Below are 16842 nucleotides of genomic sequence, written 5' to 3'. Positions count from 1 at the left end.
GGATGTTTTTGTTTAAAAAAAGGATCTTATTCTTTAACAGAAAGGTCGACCTCCTTAGAAATCCTTTCCATAATGTTGTCAGACACTTAGAATATTAATCTGAGCCTGTCAGCGGCAAAACGAGCACTTTTGTGAAGGTAAATACAAGCTGCACAATTGCCTTATTTACATTGTAGCTTGTTTCTCCGCTGCCGACTGAAGCGGTCTCACTTAATACTGGACCAATGTCAAAGATTGCTCCTATCAGTCACTTAGACACAAAAACAAAAGAAAATCAGGTTGAAAAAAACGGTAGTTACCCTTTAAGTAAGGATTTTATTGTGCAGAGTTTGAAAATGCTGGAAACACAGATTTGATACTTCGGTCAGAGCAGGACTGTGCGTGTTTGTGTGTGCGTGTGCTGCGTTGGGCTGGCGTCTTTGATTGACTTTGGTCTTATGTGATCTCATGTCCTGCCCTCCACCCTGTGATGATGATGCGTCATGCCCCCCCCCCTAGTGACAGGGTTGCTTACCACTTTTCTCCTGTTCTTCCTGCCTGGCCCTGGTGGATGACCCCTCATCATCTACCTCACTGTCTCCTGGACATCTTTGCTCAACTCACTTCCTGGTTCCGCTGCTACTGGCCGTTGTGATTGGCTGCTGTGGCTGGCCCTGTACAACTCCACTGGACATTGCTGTACCCGTGATGCACTCCTGAACTTTTTACCGGTCGGATTTCTGGACTTATTGTTCTTCTTGTCCGTGCTGTGGGACCAACATGCTGGCCGTGTTCTGTGTTCGTGCGTGCTCTGGTCTGGCGGGCTTTCGGACTGCAACACGGGTCCGATCTGTGCATTCTCTACCTGGGATCACTGTTGCGCAGGTAGGCCTCTGGAGCTGTGTGTGTGTGTGTGTGTGTGTGTGTGTGTGTGTTACTATATTCGTGGGGTCCAAAAACCGGGGAATACAGTATATTGTGGGGTCTGCACAGCTTTGTGGGGCCAAAATGCTGGACCCCACAAGGTTAAAGGGCTGTTTGAGGGTTAAGACTTGGTTTTAGGATTGGGGTTAGAATTAGGTTATGGTTAGGGTGAGGGTAAGGGTTAAGGTTAGGCATTTAGTTGTGATGGTTAAGGTTAGGGTAAGTGGCTGGGGAATGCATTATGTCAATGACGGGTCCCCACAAAGATAGTGAAACAAACGTGTGTGTGTGTGGGGCGAAATCTCCTGTCACTATAGGGATGCAATGATTATAGATTTTGTTGGTACGATTATAGTCTGAAAAATAATCAGGGTTTCACGATTATTATGCGTGAATTCATTTCACTGCTAATGTATGAAATCACATAAACACTCTAGATTTGAATGTGTTATGTATTGCTGCCTTTTGAAGTAAGGGTTAACTTCGGCGGAGGGCGGTTCACACCTCGAAGGGCATTAACCCACGTTTACCATGGTCACTTGCCAAATAACATATTTTTAAACCATTAGTTTATATGTTAATTTGTTTTACAATCGGAATCTAATGTTTTTACAAACAACTCCTGGTTACGCCTGACGGTTGGACTAATACCTGGAACAGTCATTCCCATCCTATAAGGTTCTTATGCAATGCAAACGTTCACTCCTCCAGGACATAGAAGGGACCTTAGATACGACTTGCCTCCCTTAGCAACGGGAGATATTTATAGTCAGCTCAGCTACGAGCCAGAAAGCTAACGCTATGCTAGCAAGATCCAAAGTCAATAACATTGTGTACAGTTGGCAATCAGTAAAATAATTTGACAGTGTGTTGAACAACAAGACAAGCTAGCTATCCAGCCAGTTCATTGTCCCCAAAACAATATAACGATTTTCACAAAGTCAGTTCAGAGGGGGCAGTATAACTTACTTCTTGCAGCTTGTGCGTTAGCGTCATCCTGTGGTGTTCAGAGGACGAGGCACTGAAGCACCTCACATGTGTTAAAATTAACAGATTAACATTTCCTTTTTGTTTTAATGTAGCGCACTTTTTTATGGACACCCTGCAGCCAATCAGAATCGAGTGTTCGCCCAGACCATGGTATAAACGGAAATAACACAGTAACAGTTTTGGATGTTTTGAAAATGATTATATGATCAGGCATCAACCTTTTTTATTTAAATGCATCTGAAAAGATTAGAGACTAGCAGTGAAATCAGTCACACCACAAGCAAAGGCCCAGTCGGAGACCACAGTGCTGTCCTTCTTAAGAAGAAGTTGGCCCTTTTTGGGCTAGAAATGGCCCTACTAGCTGTGTGTCTAAAAGTTGGAGGAGCTGCTAGACAAGATGCACCTGTCACAGGGAGATGCGCAGCATGTTGCCAAGGAATAAATGCAATGGAGAGATCCCTTTGCAGCCTTACGTCCCACAGGGGATGAAGAGGAGCAAGTCAGTAACGATAAGTGGGAACGTCAGTGACATGTTTGAGCGGTTGCAGAGTTTTGCCTCATACGAACGTAACGCACAGCTAACATAAACAAACGGCATTACAGTGGCTGGCTAGCTTCAGAAGCCCGCTATTGCCAGCACATTACTTAGCTAGTTGATGTTAGCCAGCTGCTGACTGACATGGCCGGAATAATTTCAGGAGAGAATGACAACCCGCTTGTCTACATTATTTTGCATTACCCTAACACTTATAACATCTATCGCCCCTTAACTGAATTATAAGATATGTGTGAATAAACGCCACTCACCTATCCAGCTCGCTCACTGTAAATGCAAACATCGGCTCCTGACTCGTTAGCTGTTAACTGTAACGCTACCGTTAATATTAAACCGGCTAACGTTAGCTAACTGGTGGCATTAATAAGCTAACAAACACTTAACCACAATGTTAATAATAAAGTCGCTAGCAAGCTTAACAACTTGGGTTGAATTCCCCCGTTGCAGCTGCAGCTGTCCTGAGGTCAGGGGCCGGCTCTGCTCGGTGTTTTCCTGGTGTTTGCCAACTTTATGCAACGCTAACAAAATTTCAGCATTACGTTATCCCAGCACGGGGACTAGAGGTGTTGAAATTAATCAAATAATCGATGCATCGAATCGTGGACATGGACGATGCTGCATCGATAATCGTCCGGGCCATAATCGATTTATTTCTGATGCCTAACAACCTTTCTCTTTACATATTCTGTTATGTTTTGCACATTCAGGAAGTGCCATGTGCTCTGTAGTTTTGTGTATCCAATTTATTCAGTATTAGAGCACTGCAGAATGTTTTTGTTTTTGAAGCTTGAAAAGCTATGAATTAAATATCCTATATGGCTTTAATAGTAAAATGTATTTGACGCGTTGTGATGCATCGAGATATCGAATCGCTGACATGATAATCGTAATCGAATCGGGAGATCAGTGAAGATTCACACCTCTAACGGGGACGCCGTTGTACATCGCTCTGACAGTCAACGCTCGCGGTGACCGGCCCCGGCGTCTGATGTGCGGTGCGTGTGCGCAAACGTTTATATTGTCAAGGAGGTTTAATAAGAACTAGGGCTGTCAAAATAACGCGTTCATTTCGATTAATTAATCTGAGAAAAAATAACGCAAATGAATCCATTCCATATTGACGTTTGACCCGGAGCCGTTCTAGCCACCTAGTAGCTGGATTAAACACAGTTAAAATACTGACAGCTAACGCTAAACGGTGTAAAGTTTGACTGTGTTTTACTGTAGAGGATTCAACACCGGTATGTAACAATCTGCAGCTGCCGTCGGAGAAACAACACAGACGGTGTGTTCAGTGAAACTGGTAAACTACAGCTTCGTGGTGCATTTGGAGTTATTGTAAATGTCCTTTTCCCATCTGGTGGTTGTTTTTGTCGTTCAACAGCAATTTACTAGTGAAATAAGTTATTGTTATTGTTATACATTATTATTAAATCATTTAATTTTGACCATATGGCCTTAGCAATAAACAAGCCGTTCTTTAATGTCACCGACTGTTGTTTAGTACCCTTTGTTTTCTTTTCTTTTTTTACTTTCTTAAAAAGTATCGGTTCAGGCACCGTAAATTATGTATGCGATTAATTTCGATTAATTAATCACGGAGTATGTAATTAATTAGATTACATTTTTTAATCGATTGACAGCCCTAATAAGAACTGCACGCATTGCTACACATACCTTGCAGTCAGCTAACACTTGGTGTAGCAGAGCCTTAATAATTACGATTGATTAACCGTGATGTTTTTAAAGCGCGGTTAATAGTGAAGTCGGGTAACCGCTGCATCCCTAGTCACTACATGTCACCTGTAGTTATTCAAGTTTCTCGTTGACGTGTGTGCGTGTCTGTGTGTCTTGCAGATTGATGAAGAGGTAGCCAAACTGCTGCAGCTGAAGGCTCAGATAGGAGGAGACGATGGCAAACATCAGTTTGTCCTCAAGACGGCAAAGGTAAGACCCTCGTGCTCCTGTTTTCAAACACATGCATTTCATTCGGAATAGGAAATAAAAAATGATTTCTGTTGGGCTAACCTGGTGTGAAAATACGATCCGTATCTTGGATGCAATCCAATGCAGGTAGAATCTGGCTCTCACTGTGATGATGACATCCACTCAGCTTGAACACATTCATAACAAAATATATGCTAACGTCACGCCTTCTGCTCTCCCATCCTCCCTGTCCCACAGCTGTAGACGGCAGGGACGAGGTGGCCTTGTGGTTAAGGTGCACACCATACGCTGTGCTTCTTTCAGCAGCACCTCATCCATGTAATTCAAATGTCTTTAACGCAGAAACAAGCCAAATAAAGACTTCTAGATTCCAATCTCCCTCCCAAACGTAATATGCCCCAATGAATATTCATGCAAACATGACTTCTGGTTGATCACATAAAAAGAATCCTGTAAATATATAAGTCGCTAACCGTCTATCACAGCTGAACTTTCCCACCAATGTGTGCAGTGCCTATCAAAAGACATCAGCGGCTGTGTTAGGAATGTCTGAAGACGACAAAGCTCCGACACAGAGTCACTGCAGTAACTGTACTGCAGTGTTTCAGACTGAAATATACCCATGAAACCACACAAACGGGGAACAATAATAACGTCATAACGGCAGGTCCTAGTGGCCCCCTGCACCTGGAATGCAACGTGTTTGTTGCCCATCCGATCACAAAGCGGCAGAGTCAATCAAAATGTCCATTAATACGGGTTGTTAATGATGTCATTATTCAGATAATGTATCCGGATACAGATCACATCAGTGTTGAGTGGTCCCTGTTGTATCTGACAGTGGATCTTAATCTTGTATGGCCATAACTCGGGACATCAGGATATTTCCAAAATACATTTTCCTCTTCAGTCAACATGACACATGAGGAAACAGTAACTGACAGCAAGTAACAGATTTGTTTTGCAGAACAATACATTCTTAAAACAAATTTTTCACTCGCACTCAGCCAGTTAATTCACTACAATTCACATATTCCAGGGTGTTCCCTGCCATTATAAGTCTTGGGTGCCAAATTTGCGCACCCAAGTCTTCGATGAACCCAGGGAAAACACCGTAGTCCTCTGAAAGCTTTCACCTGACGGTCCGACTGAAAGGCAGCGAATGTCTTTCTCTCTCTCCCAGGGAACGAGGGACTACAACCCCAAGCAGATGGCCATCAGAGAGAGAGTCTTCAACACCATCATCAGCTGCTTCAAACGCCACGGAGCAGAGACCATCGACACACCCGTTTTTGAACTCAAGGTAGATTTGCACCCAACACAAGTGAACACATTCGCCGCTCAGTGCTAGGGCTGCTCGATATGAGGAAAATATGCAATATTGTTGTTAGGGTTGGGTATCGTTTAGATTTTTACGATTCCGATGCCAAACCGGTACTTTTAAAACGATTCCGATTCCTAAACCGATTCTTGAAAAACTGAAAAATGACATCAAAGAAAGGCTCTTTTAGAGATGTAGCCGTAATATGCTTTTACGTCCGTTTTGGTGAGCCCACAGGGAAAATATGGCATTTTAAATTTAGCCTACATTTATGGTAGCTAGATAACGGTAGACTACAGAGAAAGTGTGATATTTTTACGTCCGTTGCAGAGCGACAGAAGGAAAATATTTCAGTCGACACATTAAGTGGAACGGAAATGAGGAACCGAAATTTGCGTTCTAATCCGGTCCCATTCCTACCGGTTGTGTAGGAATTGGTTCCATAGTGGAACCGGGTTTCGGTACCCAACCCTAATCGTTGTTGAATATTGCGATAACTAAACAGATATTAACAGGGCTCAATGCTAACTTTTTAAAGTGGTTGCCGGCTTGACAACCAGGCATCAGCTTTTGGTTGCCGAAATTGACAATACGGTTGCCATGTTTTAAACTGCCTATATTTGGAGCACTTAAAGGGATATTTCACCGTTGGAAAGATGAATATATCTTTAAATTGGGTCACTTATGTAGTAGAAATGTCAATTTTCTTTTTAGAAATTGGTGGCTTCTAGGCCAAGAAAAGCCAGAAAATGTGTTTTTGGCTCATGTGGATGAAAGACACCAAATCCCAGAATGCACTTGCTTCGCTGCGTTAGCGTCTACTCCCAAGCCACGCCTACCGTTTACAGACAGACAGACAGTGAGACAGTCAACTCAAGTGTGTTTTTTTTTGTCATTTCAACCATATACACGAAACGTTTCACTGTGGCTGAAGTGGTGTTACACGTTTAAAATATATAAAAAAGACATTATATAAAAACGACATACGCTACATTTAGTGCACATACATTATATGCTCCGTAAAGTTCAGCTAACACATAGCTACTAGCATTAGTGCTTGGTGGGCTGTACACAGAGTATAAACACAGCCGTAAATTTGCGTGGAATGTAGACTGGTCGGCATTTAACAGTCACAAACTCCACCAGCAGTTAGCAGTTAGTTGGATACAAGCACCCCATTTCTGCACCAGACAGTCCGTGTTAACACAGCCCACCTCGACTAGTCTTACCCGGCAACAGAGCAGCCGGCCTGGTAGCTGGATAGTCCGGTACACTGTTGTTCAGCAATGTTTCCACAACAACAACACAGCAGTCTCTGAACTCGCATTGGGAGTTTCGTTGAAGTTGGATGTAGTCCAGATTGTTGTCTAATAAGCGGACACTTGCAAGCAGGATTGATGGAACAGGTGGCCGGCTAGCATTAGCTTTCCACCGGCACACTCGTTCAACGTTCCACGCTGATGATGTCCCTTTACCGGCCAGAGGCATCGAGCAACACCGCTGGTTTCCATAGCAGGCGGGCAAAGCTCGTGTAGTGTGTTGAGTATTCCGTCTGTAATAAAGTGTCCTGCATATTCTCCGATCTGTACCAATGTATCCCGGTGGTACACGTGTGCGGTAGTTTGAATGCACATAATTGTTCTAAAATTTCCTTCGGGATGAATAAATCTATCTATCTAAAAGTTTTCTGCTGAGAAGGGAGTAGCAAGGATCCAAGATGGCTGACGCTCGTTTTGCTTCAGAAATCTTCGGAGAAAGACGACAGTCCAACCCCCTATGGGCGGGTTGAAAACATGCTGAAGTAGCTCCTACTACTGGCTGTAGTCTATTGCCTCTGGGCAAAAAATCTTGTGATGACGCAAAAGTCGTTGTTTTCCGTCATCGGAAGATCTTTTTCCAGACCCACAATACAGAGATCTCTCGTCTCAGGGGGACATGAGGGACGGAAGCACGGTCATTCAAAAATACTTCAGTGTTTCTGCTGATACAAAGCTTAATGCTAAATCGGTGAAGTATCCCTTTAATTTCTCAAGTAACTATACCACATATTTCAATAATGAAACAATGAGATAATGGCCTGCAATATAATTTCCCATCCCTCTCAAATAGGGGTGCAACGGATCACAAAACTCACGGACCGCATCGCTTTTTTGAGTCACGGATCGGATCAATTTTCAGATCAGCACAAAATTTAAATGATTATTAAAGATGGAATAACAATAACTTTTAACAGCAATTACTTCTTTCACCAGTAAATTGCTGTTAAAAGAAGAAAAAAACAGATGAGAAAAGGGTATTTTACAATAACTTTGAATGCACCATGATGTTTACCAGTTTACCAGTAAACACAACATTTAGTCCCGTCTGTTGTTTTTCAGACAACAGCAGTGACCAGTTTGTGTCTGTTAGCTCGTATCTTTAGCGGCAGACTACAGTCTCACTTTTACACCGGTTAGCTGTCAGCATTTTAACTGTGTTTAATCCAGTTACTACTGTAGCTAACGGTAGGCTAACGTTACCTGCTGTGTAACGCGTTATTAGTGTTTACTAGCGTGACATGCAGCGATGCTTCTGTAGCCTCTAACGTGGGTTTCTGAGTATCAGAGGTGCAGCGCAGACATTTAAGCGGCACCGTAATGAGGCACCGAAATCCGCATTGCTATTCCGTCTGGTAGATACCGGGCACCAGTGCCATAGTAGCATCGGATTTTAACACGTGCCGTTAACGTGAACAGAAAGTTGCGTTGCCTGTATCTTTTCACGGCAAACACTCGCGTGTGGAAAGCGGTCGCACAACAGCTGAAATGTTGTGTTGCGCACGAACGTAGTGTTTAAACTTTACGGAGACAACTAAGCTAAGAAAAAATTGACTTCTTTTGAAATACATTTTCCAGTTTTGTAAGTTTTGATTTGTTTTTTAATATATGTATAAAAAAAAAACAAATATTGGACAGGTGGTTGCCAAAGGGGGCAACCAGAGACCACGAAACGTTACTGTCGAGCCCTGATTAAGGTGTTCTCAGTTCTGCATTTCTGCTGCTTCAGTATTCTGCTCAAATTCGACAAATGGCTTGTTGAATTTAAAACAAATGAAAGGAAATCATTTCCGACATTCTTTTATTGAACATTGAATTGAATATAAAAGGTTTAAAGGTTTAAAGTGCAGTTTTCTGCTGATATTTTTTCAACTAACAAAAAAAAAAAATCTCTTGAGTGTCTTTCGCGATATGTCGCAGCCTTTCGCGACGTGTTTATTTGCAGCAGTTGATATCGCAATGACAATTTAAAAAATAAAAAAATGTATTGTGCAGCTACTCCTGTGCATGTGTGCCAAGCGTCTCCCATTCCCCGCTGTGATGTTGTGTCCTCTGTGTGGTGTGCAGGAGACGCTGACAGGGAAGTATGGAGAAGATTCCAAGCTCATCTACGACCTCAAAGACCAGGGAGGAGAGCTGCTGTCCCTCAGATATGACCTCACTGTATCCTTCCAACACACAGCAGGGCTTTTTCCTGACTCAAAATGGGGGGGGTGAATACGCACAACAGCTAGCATGATCGATTTGCGTGCAGTGAAAGCAATGAGCCTGTGTTTCCTTATTTAACAGAAATCTATACATTTGTCTGTTGTTCTGTTGAAAAAATTTTTTTTTTCTTTTTCTGTCATACATTATCCTTAAGTTTCTATTCATTGAAGAAATACGGAATTACGTTTCGTCATAGTTCTCTCTTCTTTGTTTTGGAAAGGTTACTGTTTATTCATTTTAGTCGTGGTGAAAAAAAGATTGTCATTGAATATTTTTTTCTATCTTAGTTTTCGTTTGTGAAATCAAAGGACATTATTAAGCATCAGAAGCATTGTGTGTGTGTGTGTGTTCGTTCCTTGACCTGCCCTCTCTCAGGTGCCCTTTGCCCGCTACCTGGCCATGAACAAGATAACCAACATCAAGCGCTACCACATCGCTAAGGTGTACCGCCGTGACAACCCGGCCATGACCCGCGGACGCTACCGCGAGTTCTACCAATGTGTGAGACTTCCTCCGATACGTTTTCACTCCTGCCAGGGACACAGAGCCACGGTCTTGCTGAACGGTTAGATCTTTTGGAAACGGACCGGGTTTAATTTGTGTCTGTGTGTGTGTGTGTGTGTGTTTCAGGATTTTGACATCGCAGGGCAGTACGACGGCATGATTCCAGATGCCGAGTGTCTGAAGATTGTCCATGAAATCCTCAGTGAGTTGGACCTCGGAGACTTCCGTATCAAGGTTTGTCACATTTGTCCAGCGCGATTTCACCTCAGTAACTGAAACGGTGAGAAGTCCGACTTTGATCAGTAGTGTGATCTCTGTGACCGCGTCCTCCATGTCCAGGTCAACGACAGACGCATCCTCGACGGGATGTTTGCGGTGTGCGGCGTCCCGGATGACAAGTTCCGCTCCATCTGTTCAACGGTGGATAAACTGGACAAGGTGAGTGCGTGCGCTGAGCTTTTCTTTTGTATTTCAATTCTGCAAACCTGATTTCCGTTAGGAACCCCTGTTCATTTACAGAAGGGTTAAACGTGACACGTTAATATCAAAATTTTGATAAGGACACATCTGCTGTTTTGGACAGTTTATGTAAATAAAGGAATATTTTTCAGTCATTGAATTCTGTTCAAGTCAAGAATCGTATCGTGAATCATGAGTTGAGGATACGTTCCATCCCTAGTATCTGTCTTTGAGTTGTGTCCTTGTCTTCCCCCCCCCCACCCTCCCCAGATGCCGTGGGAGGACGTGAAGAAGGAGATGGTGAATGAGAAGGGCTTATCGGAGGAGGTTGCCGACCGGATCGGAGAGTACGTCAGTTTGCAGGGTGAGATGTCCCCCAAACTCGCACAAGATGAGACATCTGTCCTCAGAAAGGCTGTCCAATCAGCTGGCAGCTGGTCCAAGCTCCTCCAATGGGATCAGTTGCTGGTTTTGTTAGTCTTCTAGAGCAGGGGTCTTCAATGTTTTTTTTAAGCCAAGGACCCCTTAACAGAGACGGAGCAGGGACCCCCTACTACATATATTGTATAAACTGGGCCTACAATAACGTGTGGGCGGCCTAAAGCCTTCATACATACCTTTTTAGTGCATACATTACTAAGCTATTAAAATAATAATTGTTGGCATGATTTTATAAATCATCTTTTAATGTTCCACATACATGTGGAACAGTATAATATTAATATTTACAGTCTATGGGATGAACTGTATCTGTGGATGGCTACCTTGGTGACTACCTTACCTACAGGCCAGTAAGCCTATCATCAGTGGTAGTTTTTTTTTTTTTCACAAATAGGTTGCTTTATATTTGCTAATAATATGTTGGATTCATGTTAAGACAATTTAATTTTTGAAAAAAAATAACAATTTGTTGGCCCCACTGCAGTAACTCTAAGGCCCCCCTAAGGGTCCCAGACCACCTGTGGAAGATCTCTGGTCTGGTTTGGTTTAGGGGCAAAACAGTTTGAAATTGTGAATGCCATTGTTCTAGAGCTGCAGAGGATTTTTTTTTAATTTTAAGGTTATTCTTTGGACATTTCAGGCCTTTTCTGATAGGACAGCTGAAGACATGCAAGGCGGAATGACATGCAGCTTCGGCCACAGGTTGGAATCGAACCTGCGGCCGAAGCTGCAAAGATGAATCGATTAGTTGTCAACAAAAAAAAAAATTTTTGCTAATGGATTAATTGGTTTGAGTAATTTTTTTCTGAACAAAAAGTCAAACTTGTGTGATGTCAGCTTGTTAAATGTGAGTATTTTCTAGTTTATTCTCTCCTCTGTGACAGTAAACTGAATATCTCTGAGTTGTACACAAAACAAGACATTTGACGACGTCATCTTGGGCTTTGGGAAACACTGCTCCACATTTTTCACCATTTTCTGACATTTGGTCTGATATTGTGCTGCTGTACTTTCCCATAGGTCTATAGTCAATGGTTTGGCTTTGTTAATCCTTGCTGTAGAGAGCTCAAGCATAACTATGTCTAGAAAATACGCCAACCACTGTTTTATACAGCGCGAGTGAGGGGGGAGCCAGCGTTGAGCTATCATTTTCTTGGTTGCAGTTCAGCCAGCTAGCCAAATCTTCCTCAGTCTCCCGAGCAGGTGTAATTTAGAGTCGTCATTAAGTAACAAAACAATCGGGTCAGCAGGAATTCGACATCCTATCACATCAGATATTATTGATGTTGTTTTATTCCAGAGCTCATGCACTTGTTCACACTCCCAGACCATGTGCAGGAAAGTTCCAGTTTGTTCAGGTTGACAGAACGTGCAATAGGGAGTAGGAATAACTTTAGAGACTTATCACTTCTGAGGAGTCCAATATGTCCTGTGACAGTACACAATTTTTTTGATATTTTAAATTCCAAACAATAAATCAATAAATAATAGGCAGCTTTGTTAGATGTGCTCACAGGGATGAACACACAGAGTCACAGAGCTCTGCTGTACAGGACTGCACAAAATCTCGTGGGAGCGGGCGCTCCAAAAACAGACGGCGAGTCGCGGGATTTAGGAGCGCTGCTCCTGATCAGCGCCGTAACCGACCGTCAGGTTCGCCTCGCTTGGTTTCATTAGAAAATCCGCAACGCTCGCGATGCATCCAGGTAAACACCAGCCAAACGCTTCATTAACACTCCTCCACTCCCTCCCTCTCACTTCTTTCCCGGGGCACTGGGGCCCGCCCCTTTCTCCTACGGCGACCTGAGGGGTCCAATCAACAGGGACTTTGAACACGAAATCTGTTAGATTGCGTTAAAAGACGAAGAAGAACAAACAACCTGAGCAAAACAAACCAACAACACGTCCTAAAATAAGTGAAAGAAATAAATGAATGTCACTTTGCCCTCACTTCACTAGAATAACTAATTATTGCACTTGTATGAACGTACTGACGCACTAGAACATCATTTCGCTACTTCTGGCCGACAGGTATGCTTATTTATTACTACACAGTAAAATAACTAGTTTCCCCGCGGGAGGGGAGACGATACATAATCAATGGTCAATCTAATGTTCGCCGTTCGGGCGGGACCGAACACACCATGTGGCGGGAGCGGGCGGTAATGGTCAGAAATCCACGGGGAGCGAGCAGGAGCGGGATTAAGAAAGCGGTCCCGCGCAGGGCTCTACTGTGCAGCCTGTGTGCGCTCCTGTGGCTCAGTATGCGCTGCTTGTGAAACAGCTGTTGGTGTTGCAGGTGGAATGGACTTGGCGGAGCGCCTCCTGCAGGACCACCGGATGTCTCAGAGTAAGCAGGCGTGTGCCGGCCTGTCGGACATCAAGCTGCTCTTCAGCTACCTGCAGCTCTTCCAGGTCACAGACAAGGTACTGCCGTTTTACTTCAGTCATCCGAATGTTTTTTTTTGTTTTTTTTTTCTTCAAATGTTTTTTTTTTTTATTCTTTTCTTTTTGTTGGTTCACACCTCGTCCCTCTCCCCTGCAGGTGGTGTTTGACCTGAGTCTGGCCCGCGGTCTGGACTACTACACAGGAATCATTTATGAGGCGGTGCTGACTCAGGCCGGGGCGGTCCCGGCGCCCGCTGAGGCCCAGAAAGGGGCGCCTGCAGAGGAGAGCGTCAGCGTGGGCAGCGTGGCGGGCGGCGGGCGCTACGACGGCCTGGTGGGCATGTTTGATCCCAAAGGAAGGAAAGTGCCATGTGTCGGTGTCAGCATCGGCATCGAGAGGATCTTCTCCATCATGGAGCACAAGGCTGAGGTGTGTGTGTGGGGGTGTGTGTGTGTGGGGGTGGGTGTGGACGTGGACTGTAACTGTGTGTGGACTGTAACTGTGTGTGTGGACGTGGACTGTAACTGTGTGTGTGGACGTGGACTGTAACTGTGTGTGTGGACTGTAACTGTGTGTGTGGACTGTAACTGTGTGTGTGGACTGTAACTGTGTGTGTGTGTGGACGTGGACTGTAACTGTGTGTGTGGACTGTAACTGTGTGTGGACGTGGACTGTAACTGTGTGTGTGGACTAACTGTGTGTGGACGTGGACTGTAACTGTGTGTGTGGACTGTAACTGTGTGTGTGTGGACTGTAACTGTGTGTGTGGACTGTAACTGTGTGTGTGTGTGTGGACTGTAACTGTGTGTGTGTGGACTGTAACTGTGTGTGGACGTGGACTGTAACTGTGTGTGTGGACTGTAACTGTGTGTGTGGACTGTAACTGTGTGTGTGTGTGTGTGGACTGTAACTGTGTGTGTGTGTGTGTGGACTAACTGTGTGTGGACTGTAACTGTGTGTGCGTGTGTGGACTGTAACTGTGTGTGTTCGTGCCTGTGTGGGCGTGCGCAGACTGTAATTGTGTGTGTGTGTGCGTGCATGTTGACTGTAACTGTGTGTTGTTCAGTGTGTGGTTGTGTGTGCAGACTAACAGTGTGTGTGTGGTTGTGTGCAGACTGTAACAGTGTGTGTGTGTGCGTGCAGACTGTAACGGTGTGTGCGTGTGTGTGTGTGTGTGTGCGTGCAGACTGTAACAGTGTGTGTGTGGTTGTGTGCAGACTGTAACAGTGTGTGTGTGCGTGCAGACTGTAACAGTGTGTGTGTGTGTGTGCGTGCAGACTGTAACTGTGTGTGTGTGTGCGTGCAGACTGTAACTGTGTGTGTGTGTGCGTGCAGACTGTAACTGTGTGTGTGTGTGTGCGTGCAGACTGTAACAGTGTGTGTGTGTTGTTCAGGTGTCAGCAGAGAAGGTCCGGACCACGGAGGTTCAGGTGATGGTGGCGTCGGCTCAGAAGAACCTGCTGGAGGAGAAACTCCGACTCATCACAGAGCTCTGGGACGCTGGCATTAAGGTAGGGGTGTGTGTGTGTGTGTGTGTGTGTGTGGTAGAGTGAGTAGTGACTCTAGAGTCATATGGCGTTTTTCCATTACATGGTACCTGCTCAACTCTCCATGCCTTTTTTTAGTTTTCCATAATGAAAATGCAACGCCTGAGCGACACGCGTTGCTGCGACGTGTAGTTAAATTTTTTTGAGAGGTGACGTCGGGCTACGCCGTAGGGTCGGTATCTCCACGTACCTACGTATGTAGCCACGGCGTCGATATCACGCTTTCAGGGAGGTACAGGATCTTTTGTGTCTGCCATATTTCTATTTTTTTTTTTTTGTATAAACTTAACACAGAATTTGGTTTGGATGTGTTTTTTTTCGTTGTTTTGGATTGAATGCTGTGCGCGTTTGTTTCCAGGCGGAGGTGATGTATAAGAAGAACCCCAAGCTGCTGAGTCAGCTGCAGCACTGCGAGGAGTCGGGGATCCCGCTGGTGGCCATCCTGGGAGAACAGGAGCTGAAAGATGGAGTGGTCAAACTCCGCGTCGTGGCCACCAGAGAGGAGGTGCCATGGACACACGGACACACACACAAATATACACACTCACTCACTCAACAAATTCCTGATTAAATCACAGAACTTTAGCTGTCTTCTACAAGTGTGCTGAGTTTACATCATATAAGGAAGAAACTAAGACATCACAGTGAAAGGTAAACAGCAGAGACAACAGATCATGATGGTAAGAAGAGTAAACTGGTGGAGTATTATCTTTCTCCCAAATGTGCTGTTATATGTCCATATCCCAATATAGGATGACATGCACTAATCGACGTGAATATAGCACGATAGAGGATTATTCATCATGATCACCCTCCCAGCCAGCCTCGATACAGATCTGCACACATTCTTTCTGCCTAAATAAACAGGTGTCAGACTGACAGTGTTTGAGTTTACGGTGGTTAGAAGCTGGTTGCAGGACTAACCTCCCCCGTCCCGTTTCCTCTCCTCAGGTTGATATTTCCAGAGCAGATCTTATAGCTGAGATCAGGAAGAGGACCTCCGAGGCCTAGCCAACCGCCAACCCGATCGCTTCAAACACAGACGTTCTGCACGACGACAATTCACGTCGCACGCTACAACACAGCACGCCAAAAGCAATGCCGCTAACTGGAGGTGTGACTGGAGAACACCACCTAGACTCAAAGTTGCAGCCAACACGGAACGTGATGTGTTTTGGATTGTGTCAGTTTTCAGAAACACGTTATCTGTCCAGGACCAAGGCCGGCCGCTGTCCTACCTGAACCCATCTCATGATTTACTGCAGTGCAACGTATAGCTTCAACTCATTTCTACCTTCATCAAACATGGCTGTACTGTCAAGTGTCTGAAATAAAAAGCATCCATTATTCTGCTCAATACTACAAACAGCTGCTGTGTTGACTGATAGAAGGGTGCGTGTGCATGCGTAGTTACAGTGAAAAGGCTGTCGTCCCTTTTTTCCCCAGCAGGTGCGTCTGCGTTCCAGAGGTGCTGCGGCCCCCGCGAGCAATCACGGCCATTCAAGTCAATGCTTAATATTCCAGCTGCGCCTTGCCCAGAAGCATGCGCGAAGCGGCTCTCCGCTCCGCTCCGCTAAAGATGCGCCCCAGGTCTGTTTTCACACGAGCTGTTCAGACCATAGACAGTATATAATGGACCAACAGATCCCGTTGCTCTGGACGGAGACCAGTGAAGGGTATTAGAAGCACTTTTCCGGTGAGCGACGAGCGTTAACTGCGCAGCCTCCAACTGAGAGACGACGTAAATGTGACGTGAGCAACCTGTCTGAAAGTTGGAAGTCTTCTGGTAGCTGTGCCAAGAGAAATCTCAATTATTCCCAATCTTGCAGTGACGGAGAGCGTAGGTATATGTAAGGAGATAACATAGGCACAGGCTAATTATTGCTAACTAAAATGCTAGTTAACATTAGTAATTAAACTTAAACAGCTAATGTAAGTCCAAACTGCTTGCGAAATTCTCCTGTACTATACAGTAATTTCTCTACTATGCGACAGTAAGTCGCGTGGTTATGACACAATCGTTAGCCTATTTTTTACAAAAACGTCTGCTACGGAGCCATAACGTGAGGTACAAGGTAATGGAGCCTTTTATACATTGTCGTGTTTCTTCAGAAATAAACAACGGACAAAAAAAGTCTTTAAAACGCTTCAGATGTAAAGTTATTCGCTGTCAAAGTAACGTCAAAATGAATGGCAGTCAATGGGATGCTAACGGGGGGTGATCGTTTGGTAGTATCAAAATGGCGCCATAGGAGGTTCGA

General features: G+C 44.5%; 1 protein-coding gene across 2 annotated transcripts in view; it reads left to right on the top strand.

The window, feature by feature from the left end:
• Positions 1–15943, top strand: part of hars (histidyl-tRNA synthetase) — an 18359-nt gene extending 2416 nt beyond the window's left edge. Inside the window, exons 2-14 of one of the 2 annotated variants that reach the window (XM_031319561.2) lie at positions 499–864; positions 4307–4396; positions 5580–5699; positions 9101–9196; positions 9617–9742; positions 9872–9979; positions 10085–10183; positions 10475–10568; positions 12945–13072; positions 13191–13463; positions 14429–14545; positions 14940–15086; positions 15533–15943. In XM_031319561.2, coding sequence (XP_031175421.1) covers positions 760–864; positions 4307–4396; positions 5580–5699; positions 9101–9196; positions 9617–9742; positions 9872–9979; positions 10085–10183; positions 10475–10568; positions 12945–13072; positions 13191–13463; positions 14429–14545; positions 14940–15086; positions 15533–15592 — 1563 coding nt within the window. In that variant the 5' untranslated portion in view covers positions 499–759 and the 3' untranslated portion in view covers positions 15593–15943. The remainder of the gene's footprint in view (positions 1–498; positions 865–4306; positions 4397–5579; positions 5700–9100; positions 9197–9616; positions 9743–9871; positions 9980–10084; positions 10184–10474; positions 10569–12944; positions 13073–13190; positions 13464–14428; positions 14546–14939; positions 15087–15532) is intronic. The other variant, XM_031319562.2, reaches the window with a different exon arrangement.
• The last annotated feature ends 899 nt before the right edge of the window (positions 15944–16842 follow it).

Source organism: Sander lucioperca, chromosome 1 (genome assembly GCF_008315115.2).
Source record: "Sander lucioperca isolate FBNREF2018 chromosome 1, SLUC_FBN_1.2, whole genome shotgun sequence".
Classification (NCBI taxonomy): Eukaryota; Metazoa; Chordata; class Actinopteri; order Perciformes; family Percidae; genus Sander; species Sander lucioperca.
This window is presented reverse-complemented; position numbering and strand designations above follow the sequence as displayed.